Source organism: Dreissena polymorpha, chromosome 1 (assembly GCF_020536995.1).
Source record: "Dreissena polymorpha isolate Duluth1 chromosome 1, UMN_Dpol_1.0, whole genome shotgun sequence".
Taxonomy (NCBI): Eukaryota; Metazoa; Mollusca; class Bivalvia; order Myida; family Dreissenidae; genus Dreissena; species Dreissena polymorpha.
Window position 1 is genome coordinate 196,113,379 of NC_068355.1, and position 12,779 is coordinate 196,126,157.

Below are 12,779 nucleotides of genomic sequence, written 5' to 3' on the forward strand. Positions count from 1 at the left end.
TAACTTATATATGCACGTGCAATTATAGCATAAGTTTGTCTTTTTCAACCACCTTGATTTGATAAATATGATTGTACACATTGTTTTTATATTTTAAATATTTTAAAATCAATGTTCGAATGTTATGTTGTGCAGCCATAAAGCAATGTAACGATTTACACATACAAGTGGATTAATTATACGTTTAGGCCAGTATATTTATATCGCATACCATTTTTGTAATGAAAAAAAAAAAACACCAACACACAAACAAACATAAATAAACAGGTATGGTGTTTAACAAGTATCGAACACAGACTTACAAAATCGTGTGACGTCACGATGTTCAAAAATATTCGGAAATCTGTTAACAAATAATTTTAACACACACATACGAACGAATCTAAAAAGCAATTCTTGTTTTAAAACGAAGCTTTACACACTGAATTATTATATATATGTATTTGGGTACTAATTTGTTTTTTAAGTGCAGATTTCGGAAGTCAGTCAACGAGACATCAATTGCTTCGTAATTTTATGGCAAATACCATAAACATGCGAAATTAATCCTTATATCATGAGCAACAAAGTTTGCGATATGTTTTTAAAGATATGTGGCATTTTCGGATCAATTTATTTCGCACACTTTAATACAGATGAACATATGATTATACAATTATGTTGATTGAGCGTTTAGGTTTCCGGAATGCTCAGTCATTGAGTCTTTACCGCTTTTGGAAATCTTATAACTCCTTAGGTATCCAGTAGCTTATTTTAACGTTATACGAAAAATTAAACCGGTTTTGTTATCAATATGTTCACCGGATTTCGAAAGGAGATTTACCTAATTCACGAACAACTAAATATATACCATTCCCAAAAAACATAACAATAGTTAACGTGTGGTTATTATGTCAACATATTTATTATTATACATTAATTGTATTAGTGGTTTCATTTATTGATAGCAAATTTTGTGTTAAGGAAAAATTAGCGTATTCCTTTTTCAGACCGAATAACGAACTGATATGTCCGTTTTAAATAACTGCATTATACAAAGCTTATCACACAGCTATGAACAATAGTTTATATGTAGCTAAATTATACAAACATTGTTTTAACACGTGACTACTTAATATGGTTTATTTACACCCAATGTTCTTTTTAACGACTGAATTACAGCAATTAAAATATACCTTATAGCAAAATATATCTGCTTTCCTTATTCAAACCGTTTACAGAACTGTCATATTCTTTTAACAATAATCATTCATTAGTAATGATTATTCAAACTGTATTATATAACTAAAAAATCATGTCATGAAATAAAATAAGGGACTGGTTTTTCCTTAATAACTTATACATTAACATTTACCAATTAATGAAAATAATTTAACATAAAGCTAGGGTGTCAACATTAATATCCTAAATATTTCCAATTCGTTCTGTTTTCGCGTCATTCAATTTCTTTTCCAAAAGTTGCTGAACATGGGATCTGTATTTGTTTTATTTAATTTTTGTGATATAAATTAACATGTAGTAATGATTTCTAGATATATTGATATGTTCTAACACATTTTTACACAAATTGCTTAAATTAAAATGTACATTTTTATTTCGGGATGGCATGTGGAACAAGACTCGGTTTCGATTTTTTTAATCAAATGCAATATAAAACAAGGCATGTTTGAACTTAAATAATAACTTTACATTTCCCTAACTGTTCCAGATATCTATAAAAACCGTCTGTAGCATTGATAACAGAGTCTTTATTTTAACACATTCCAGTTATTTTAATAAGAATAAATCCAGTTCCAACTCGCGAGTGAATACTGATCAATGTACCCATTTATTAATCTATTAAATATATTTCAACTGCTATTTAGTCATTATTTATCGGAGTTTTTTTTTCAGATATGCTATACGGAACAAATAGATCATTTCTAATTAAAACCGAAAAATGAAATGGTCACGCTCAATAAGAAAATGCATATCAATGTTCACAATTCCCAGTTTTTGTAGTCAGGAATATGTAAATTATGATTTCTACAAAATACCTACACAAGTATTATTGGTTGATGTTACTGTTTCTATTATTCTCGGCTGGATTTGAAATAAGGATTGAATACCTTACTAAATCCATTATATGAGCTGCTTCGACCATCCGAATGTGTGTAATACATGTATTAATTGTCTAAACAAATAAATATATGATGATAATTGTATCGTGTTAGTGGTGGCTTTGGCATTGGAGATGACGGCAGAGGCGGTGGATGTGGTGAAAAATACAATGTACTGGCAATAATGTCGACGGATGGAGTGGTGTTGGCATGGTGGCGGTTGTTTTGATCGTGGCGGTGTTTGCGGTGGTTGCAATGGTGGTAGTCTTAGCGTTGGTAGTGGTTGTGGCAGAAGTAGTGGCGATGGTGGCTTTAGTTGCGACGGTGGTGGTGGTAGTGGCAAAAGTTGCTATGTTTTTGTTGGTGGGTATGGCTTAACATGATGAAGTCCGATGTTTCCGATGACGACAGTGATGGATCAAAGTTTTGTGTTTATGTATTGAACATTATAAATACATTAAAATATAAATATGATTCAGGTTGTCGTGGAGATGAAGATAATGGTGATTATTATCGATTATGATGATAATACAATTCTAGCCGAGGAAATTGTGATGCTGAAGATACTGACGACGATGTTGATGGTCATTATAATGATTATATTGATGATCATGATGAGAACGATAACGATACCAAAAGGGTTATAATAATGCTGATTATAATGCAGATGGTGGTGCTGCTGCTGGTGTTGTTTCTGTATATGATGATTATTATAGTGTATTATGGCATTAATCAAGAAGGTTTAACTTTTTATAAACTATTTGAGTCACTGTCTTTTGTTAGTGGTTGCTTTTACGTTTGGCGAGCTTTGCCACACTCAGTTATTAATTTCAACTTAACCAGTAATTAATTGATATGCTCCAAATACGTAACATTCTCCAATTAAGTTGTTTTTTGTTTTTGTTCACTACAAAAGTTTCCTAAGACATGTCAAGTATTTTGTATCCTGACACCTACCATGGGTTATGTTATTGGTTCAGTGGTTTACACATCGATTTAAGCCATTTTCTTTCCCTAGCAAACATCTTCTAATAGTGAATAGTTATTTAGAGACTGAACAATGAGAAGGTAAATACACATACTGGAACTTGCATGCGGTTCGTAATCGAATTTAGTGGTTGTATTGCATTTAAATGCACATGACCAATATTTTTATTTTCCAAAATCGCAAAACTTAACCTTTCATGGACTAAAATATTCGTGTGAGAACACAAGCAGCTTCCAAGCTCATACAGTCACATACAGTCATTATTGCATCTTGTACACATAGCGATTTAACCAATGTTGCGTTCTTGATTCATAATTTATACCGAATGTGCTAATCTTTCAGCGTCCAAAAATACAAAGAATGTAAGACGGTGATATAGTCATGTAAAGTGCACATGACCATTCATATAGTTTAGCCAGTGTTTTAACTTTCTTAAAAGTATGGTGCCCATTTTCCAGCGTTCAAACGTAAAACTAAGCGTTTTCCCATAGCATTTCATTTTCCAAACTGAAAAGCACCCTGTCGATGAAAGTAAATTACCCATATTCACCAAATGTGTGTATAATTCGAGAGCAGTCTGATGTCTATACCTAGATGTTTATATAACAGTATCTTATTATGTTTAAAGCAGTAAATAGTAAAAAAATAGTCTATAATAAAGAAGTAAAGCGTTGGTTTTGCCATGACCAGTGAAGCTTGACTGTTTTTGGTGAAACTAAACTTTTTTTATTTCTTTTTTTATCAATTAAGCAATCATTTTATTTGTGTCAAAACAAACTATTTGAAAAACAAAAGACATAACGTTGTTTAAGGATATATAACATCATTGTCATGTCTTTTTGTTCTTAATATACTTGACATAAAACATATACTCTTATTGAAAACTATATTATGCAGTTCTGTATAAATATAAACCGGTACGTGAACATGTTTGCATTTATTATTCTATTTGAAAAGAAAGTACCTTAACTTCTGAAAATACTTGCTTGGGTGAGCAATAAGAGCTAAGCAATTGCAACGTTTTATTGCCTGATTTATTTCATAAATTTCACCTTATGTAGGCGCAAACCACACTTAGCCAAATCAATCTGGGTACGCTTTACCAGGTTCACCACGTCATCTGGTGAAGATTGTAACGTCAAGCCATCGTCGACGTAAAAGTTGTTAGTCACAGAGTCGAGCACATCAGGGTGTGATTCTACGTTAGACTTACGAAGGCCGTAAGTTACCTCAGCCAGGGAAGAGCTATTTCCAAATCATAAACACGCATGCGGTAATCTATCAAATCCTTATCTGGATAATTGTATTTGTACCACAAACACCTGAGATAATATCGGTGCTGCTCATCCACTTCAAAGCAATAGAACATCGGCTCTATATATACTGTAACAGGGATGTGCTCTTGCCTAAATCTCATCAAAACTCCTATCAAAAACTTAGTCAGGTCAGGGCCACTGAGTAATACTTTATTTAAAGAGGTTCCTTGAAATTCTGCAGAGGAATCAAACACACAACGTATTTGATTGGGCTTCTTCGGCTGAACTACTCCAAAGATAGGCAAGTACCAGCATTCTTGAATTTCCCAATTCTCAACAGTAGACAAGTGAGGGGCAACTTATGTATGTCCGTTATCAATTATCTTTGACATGAATTCAACACACAGACTTTTTTTTTACAGGATTCCTAGTAAATCTTGCATGTAGAAGCCGATCATGTTTCAAGGCCAACTGCCGATTATTTGGTAAACTTAACTTGGACTCCTAAACGGTAAAGGGGCAATCCAACAACCACTACTGTCTGTGTCCATAATCTTAATCATGATGTCAATAAATGTTCGATCATCAACCGAGAGTGTTTGTTCATTATTGGCCGTCTGGAAAATGAGATGATCATAACTAAAACACGAGTCTACTACAAAAAATACTGTATCACAGGGCTTAAACAATGACTTCCTACCTCTAGACAACACCTGGGTCTTTCTTATTGACATTTACCTTTCTTTAGGCATGAACAACACCTAGAAAAAGTTAACCCACAACCACCCAGCCGAAACCAATACGTTGAAATGTCACTGGTTGACCTTCAATCTGCAATGCACCTTGTGTACGTCAATCGCATCTCTACCTATCAGCATAAGTATATTAACATTGGGTTCATAAGGGAGCAAGGAATTGGCGACATTTGCAAGGTGAGAAATCTGTCTCAATTTATTGGATGTGCAAATTCAGACTTGTTAAATGGTATATATGGACATTCAATGACACAAGGTAAGCTGTAAGAAACAATGTCATGAAACAGAAGATACAATAAAGTTTGTACAATAACGACCTTTTGTTACGAATATTCCACTACAAGTATTGACATGAAATGCTTCTCCAGGAAAATCAACATGCAAACTATTGAACCACTCATTCTTTGCCAGCGTCGTATTTGACTGTTCATCTACACTAGCATAACATTTAAGCTTGTTGACACGATTACTATCAACAATTACATTTACAAGAACAATTTTTGCACAGAATTTTTAATCTACATCATTAACACTTGTAAATCTGCTGGTGACTTGTGGTGGACCCACTTTACTGTTTTCATCGTTCATACTGTTTCTTTGAGTGGTCTCTCCACCTTTCTCTCTCTTGGATGTACAAAACGAATCTGAATGCATTACACCGTCGCTGTTACGATTTGAACATGCCACCGTATTTGGACACTCTTGAACACTGTGGTTCGGTTTCAGACATTTAAAAATCAGGTCTCTGTACTAAACAAATTGTTTTCTATCACTGTAGGTGCTGTTCTCAGACATGGATCGTTACGAATAGTAGTCTGGTCTCCTATGAATTCCACGAAGGCAGTGAATGGAAGGGAACTAACGATATGTTTCTTCTTGTAATCGTTGGCCTTGGCTGCCCACCGTTCTTGAACATTTGTTGGAATCTTGGCTAGTATAGGTGCTAAGTCAATCGAAGAATCATATAACGATATAGCCGTTGAGAAACCTTCTTTGTCTTCTTTCATAGCAAGTATTTAATTCAGCAAGTCACTAAGCTCATACCAATTTTGTGAGCATGTGTAGGTCGGTCGAGTGCATGATTTAATTCGCCTTGTGAATGATTGGTGGACAATCTCAGCTTTTCCATAACGTTCATCAAGTCTAGACCAAAGCTCCTCGCATGCTAAGACTGGATCTCTTCGGTACGATGATCTAAAGGTTACTGCATGCTAGCGAGAACTTGGCCCCAACCACCTCGCAGCAAAATCCATTTCCTCGGAAGCGCTTGTATCCATCTCGAACATTATATTTTTGAAACTCGTTTTCCAGGATCGATAAGACTCCGCTTTTTTACTAAATATAGTCAGTCGCGAGATAGCCAAGTCTTTTTAAAGAGGAATTTGCATATATTTTCTCCAATATTATTGTCAGACACTGTGGGATTGTTTGTGGATTTATTGATGTATTCTTGCACTAGATGGTCAGGCTTTACAACAGGCAAAGTTTGCAATTTGAATTTAACGTCTGGTTCAACATGACCATCTGACCCATCCGAGCCGTCGATATCTTGCTCTTGTACTACCTTTACTTCCGCAGCCGCAGTTTCGAAAGCCTTTTGCTGAGAAAGAACTTAAAGATTCGCTTCTAATTCTGCGTTCTGTTTGCTGCTTCTTGTTGAGTACATGTATAATTCAGCTGTATCTTGGCAGATTCGGCTTCTGTTTGTTTCAATGCAATGAGTTCACTCCTAGAGGATCTCGAACTGTGTGTCTTCACACTACCATGAACTGAGTTTGGTATCATACTTTTGTCATTATTGATTGTTTAATTTCGTCAATATTTTCCAGCGCATGTATCTTCGCTTTTTCCTGTAGCAACGCGTTTGTAGTGAGAGCCGATAATTCTTTAAGACTTGCTTCACTTATAACAGATTTTAAGTACACTTCAAATGCGTATTTAACTTGCATGTAACTGTCATATGTTTCTTGTAATTGCTCTTCAATAAGATTGATTCCACCAACATTACAATCATAAGTTAAACTACTTACTTTATCCAAAATTTCAGTCACTTTGCGCAGTAAAGTAGAACAACGCTTTATAAAGTCATCACTTATCTCTTCATAAAGAGCCGTTCCTTTGGTAGATAACGGACGAACACTCCGTGTTAACATCCAATAAACTTTCTTACCCCAGGTTTAACTACAGATGACACTTAATTGTAACTATTTTGAACGTGGATGTAGTTCGATGTCCAGTTCCCGTCGTCTCCACCTGCTACTAGCCAAGTTTAGGTCAATTTTTACTACTCTGTTCTGAAAACAGATATAAAACTAGGTCGGATCGAACAAGAATACTGTATGTAGTGGTATCAGTATTTATTCTCACATTCAATTCGTTATATGGTAAATGCCTGCAAAACAAAACAAAAAGACGTTCAGTTCTTCAGTAAAAAACATTAAAAATAATGGATTATAATAAAAAATATTTTAATTGATTGAAAAGGGTAAAACATATTGTATATAACGAAGTTATAAATAATTATATACTTACGAAAGAAAATCTTTGAAAGTCACCCTAACAAAAAGCCTCAAATGGTCGAAAGAGTAGCTACGACGTAATTTTAGTACGAACAATATTTACTGAAAAGACCTGAATAAACGAAAATACCTCAAAAGAATTACTGCCTTAACAAGATAAAAGCAATATAGCATTGATAACATGTGGAAAACTTACACCATGCGGGCTATAAACCGGTATAAACGTCTAAGAAATTGCCTAAATAGCAATGGCGGCAAACGTCTCTAACATGCGTATGTGAACATACACTAAATATACCCAAGGGAAGTAAGCAACGCAATATTATACGGTTACATATGATCGATGTAGCCAGCACACAGAATACCAAAACATTAGGAAAAATCGAAAATAGAACTGCAAACCAAAATTTATTACCGTGCTTACACTTCAATGGTATATTTAGAAATGTACACATAAATTACCAACGCATCCTTAGATTTTCTAAAATTTAAACAGTATTATTGTTTTTATATTTGCAAGATATTGACCAAAAAACGATTACGAAGCAAACTTTGCGTTATAATTTGTTTTTTAATTAACACTTTTTATTCTTTAAGTGAATTTTGTTAAAACAAAGTCCTCGTTGATGACGATGTGCATATAATTATTAATTGTTGATCGATCAAAGCGTTTGCAATATATATTTAGAAAACATGTATAATATCATTAATGACAGTTATCTCAATGTAAACACTAGTAAGGTTCATGGGGACTGTATGGTTTTAGAAAGTACAATGATTACTAACATGATAATTATGTTTTATGCACTGCAAAATAGTTACAGCGTATCATAACGAAACAACCATTAGACCAAGGATTATTTAGAAATGATATCATGCATGATATGTGAAGACATTTGTATTGATGGAATGTGCATTTTCTATTCTGAAATGCAAATAACACAACCATGAAAAAATATCGCAAAGGTTTGTTTGTTAATTTAAAAATGGGTGGCGTCTAGACAATCTTTTGATTATTATAATTAAACACCGAGATACTTTCGAAATACATAGAATTTCAGAAAATAAATTACATGTTCCATTACAGGCATAAACCTATCGATGTATCATATAAAACCTGTTTGCGTTGATTCAATTTTGACAAGAAAACATAATAATTTTAATGATATATATATATATATATATATATATATATATATATATATATATATATATATGAGAACATGTCAGTTTTACGGTATTTCTTCAAACCTATGTTAAATTAATAATTGATTTATGGTACAATTAACATATTCAGTTTGAGTAAATGGTTTTCTCTTATTTATACACAAATCCTATCATTATATATAAATATACGATCGTAGCGCGTTTAACAAAAACACCAGCAGACAGGTATACCTCTTTTTTACCAGGGGTACGCTGGAAATCACACTACTGACTTACAACTAGACTTGTCCATTCAATGTTTTTGTAGACATGTATACCTATTATTTAGCAGGGGCACGCTGAAGATCACTTTACTGGCTTAGATCTAGACTTGTCCATTCAATGTTTTTGTAGACAGGTATACCTCTTATTTAGCAGGGGCACGCTGGAGATCACTCTACTGACTAACAACTAGACTTGTACATTCAATGGTTGTGTGTGTTTTCATCTGCTGACTGTATTATCATGACACTTGTTTACTTTTGGTGTTCTTTTAATCCAGAAGGTGCACGTACGAAACGTGTTACCTGTGTAACTTGAATGTGTAATCATAAGACGTTGTTTGCTATTTCTTTAGGTACCTGAATCAAATCTATTACCGGTGTTCTTTTAATTTCCCACCGGGTTAATTTGAAATATGTTGAAAAATGCTATTTGAATGGTTTATCACATGGCGCTGGTTGATATTTTTCAGGTACCTTTGGGGCAACCGATTACGCAACATTTTCTGGGCGACGTTCAGGGGCTTGGCAAAACTACGCGAACTGTGAGTTACAATAGACAAATGATTTGTCGTGAAATAAATGCCGTCCAGATGTCCATGTATACATGTTTTAGTCAATCATATGCTTGATATAATTTATTTATTTAAGATTGTTATTTCTTGTTGTTTAATTGTCTTATGATTGCACAATTGTTTGGCAAATTATGTGCATAATGCTGTTTATTGTTGAAATTGTGAAATATTCGTATATATTGCTAAATTTTGTTTTTGAATATAGACACTTGCTATCCATTTCCATATAAATACAAAAGCAGACGAATGTTAAACAAATTATAAGCTTATTTAATATATTTGTTAAAGTATTTAGTTGCAGTATAGGTATCGTTCGTTGCTTAAGATTACGATTTGTTTTTGTTACAGATTTTTATCATCAAATCAACTCCAATCCATAGACGTCGGTGCATTTGAAGGAATGCCAGACCTATATGAACTGTAAGAAATGTTCAGTGCTTTAATACAGAACATATTACAAATGTGAAATTATGATTTATAATTTTCAATTTGGTTTATGTATTTCTTCCAGTCGTTTCAATAATGCATAATTTACACAAATTTGATAAAATTAACACATTTCTTAAATAATAATTACCGTTTACAATATTCAAAAACACGTCATTTATAAAAACTCATTTAATATGTCTAACAATGGTTCAGAATACACATTCTGTAAAGATAGATCGAGATATATCTTCTGGTAAGATACCCATTCGTACTTCATTGTATCCATATTGCGAACAAAACTACACTTCAAATCTAACAAATATAATAAAATCTTCGTTTTTCAAGAACTTGGATTTGTTTCCGTTTGAATAGTTGAATATTATTTGGTTGAATTCCAAACGTGTTTAGCGATATATGTTTGAATTATATATATATATATATATATATAAAAATATATATATATATATAAATAAATAATTAAATAAATAATTAAATATATATATATATATATATATATATATATATATATATATATATATATATATATATATATATATACATATATATATATATGCGATTAAAGGCGCGATGCTACACACGATCGTGATTTATGGTGAACACAGTTTGAGGTGCGAATAATTAAACTGCATTACCTCGATACAGCCCACCTGACGATTACTTTCAATGGGAGTACACAATACATGTATGTCAATTTATCCCGGTGAATGTCACGCCTAAAGCCTCCATTTCACTCAAGCATTAAATACATGAATTACTATATATAATACACTTCATGAAGTTCGATCCGTGAAAATGTTGTATTTTCAGCATTTATTATTGTAAAAATTTAGTAATAATTATGCATTTTAGTATTTAAATGATTTGCGATAGGTTGGTATTTAATTTATGATAAAGTTAAACAAAACATCATATTGTTATACTATTAAAAATAACGATAAGGTTCCTTTTCCTTATTTAGCGGCGTATTAACTACCTAATTATTGATAAATAAATGAAAATAAAACATGTTTTAGAATAAATGGTTCATTTTTCGAACAACATTGATTGTCAAAGTTGTCGGGTACAGTTGTTTACGTCTTCAACAGTATTCAAATTGCAACATGCCCGTTTTTATATACTTTTTATCTTTTTTTTTCTACTTATACTTTACTATTATTTTATGAGTTGCGTGGTCATTAGTTATGATAATATTTAATGTGATTATATTTTTGTTACATAGAAAATGTTTTTGGCGAGATTTCCCGAGTTTTGTAAGTACAAGACGCCGACTAATGAAACAGCAACGTGTCATTTAAAGTTAACAGTTTATCTTATTTACAAAACGTGATGCGAACGTTGTCAATGCTTTACTTTCTCTTCTGTTTTAGCACTAAAATCATCATATATGTATCCATTTTCGAAATTTAAACACGATATACACTATCACTCATCAATGAAAAATCGTGTGTAGTCTGTGTATAGGTTTAAGACTTTCTTAACAAAGGTTTTTTTGAAGAGGAAAAGCAACGGTCAAAAACGAGCGCCATCGAAATAACAAAATATAAATTAAAGGAAAAACTGAAATATTCCACTCCTTAAAAACACATATAAACACATATATGTATTGATCACTAAATAATATATGCATATAGGGAATCTTACAGGAAAATAGTTAAATTAAATATATATATATATTCGAATACTTTATAAGACAATTTCGAATTAAGAGGCAACAACACAACATACTAAATTTAATTGGGCTTATACTTTTTATTATTAATGTGGTAACATTTAAATGATTATTGCTGATTACTATTAAGCCAGTAACTAAGCTTAGCTGGCGATTTCTAAAACTCTATGAAATGTGTTCTTCTGACGATAGCGCGTGTCTGTGTATCTGCAAACACAGTATTTAGAGTAAAAGCAAATAACTAATCCCCAAATTTTGAATATGTAATGGATAGGATGTCCGCCTAGCGACCGGGAGGCCGATGTTTCGATCGATATTAGGGGAATTGGTGGTTTGTTTTATCCTGTCTCTGTTGCAAACATTGACCAAATAAAGCCGGGTCGAATACATGTCCCTATATCCTGGCAACAGGAAAATGTATGCCTACGCACGCTATAACGATTACCATGCTATTTTATCCTGCCTCTGTTGCACACATTGACCAAATAAAGCAGGGTCGAATAAATTGTCATATATCAGGTCAACATGAATTAGTGTATTCCTACGCACACTATGACGATTCACATGTTCTAATATCTGACCTTAGCACTTTATTGGGGCGCATCATGAATTATGTCGTTATATTGTTAATCATCCTTTGTTTCTTCTTTAAAATATATTACAGAACCAGCTTTCCGTATTTATCATTTTCATTTACTTGATTACGAAATGTATAAGGTATCTAGTTTGACGTCATTTCTCAGACGAAAGATACTAGTTTCTCTCAGGATTTTATGGACAATAAGTTTGACTAGATGGTTTTAACAGTATTTTAAAAATATTTTTAAAGCATCCAACGAATCATATATGTATTTCGGATTGTTTGTTTGTCATTCACAATTGTTTACTACGATAGGAATAAAATAATTCGCTACGGCAGGATTACGATTTTGTAAATCGGGTTTTCGGTCAGAGTGGTTAGCATTAGATACAGACGCTATCAAAAAAGTGAGGTTTAAAACACCTTTCGATAATAGGGATGGAAAAACAAAAAATGGATTT

At 32.7% G+C, this 12,779-nt stretch overlaps 1 protein-coding gene across 6 annotated transcripts in view; it reads left to right on the top strand.

Annotated features, from left to right (window-relative positions):
• Nucleotides 1–12,779, top strand: part of LOC127864471 (insulin-like growth factor-binding protein complex acid labile subunit) — a 349,772-nt gene that overhangs the window by 268,126 nt on the left and 68,867 nt on the right. For all 6 annotated transcript variants that reach the window (XM_052404091.1, XM_052404094.1, XM_052404090.1 and 3 more), the window contains 2 exons: nt 9,518–9,589; nt 9,968–10,039. In XM_052404091.1, the coding sequence (XP_052260051.1) occupies nt 9,518–9,589; nt 9,968–10,039 (144 nt within the window). The remainder of the gene's footprint in view (nt 1–9,517; nt 9,590–9,967; nt 10,040–12,779) is intronic.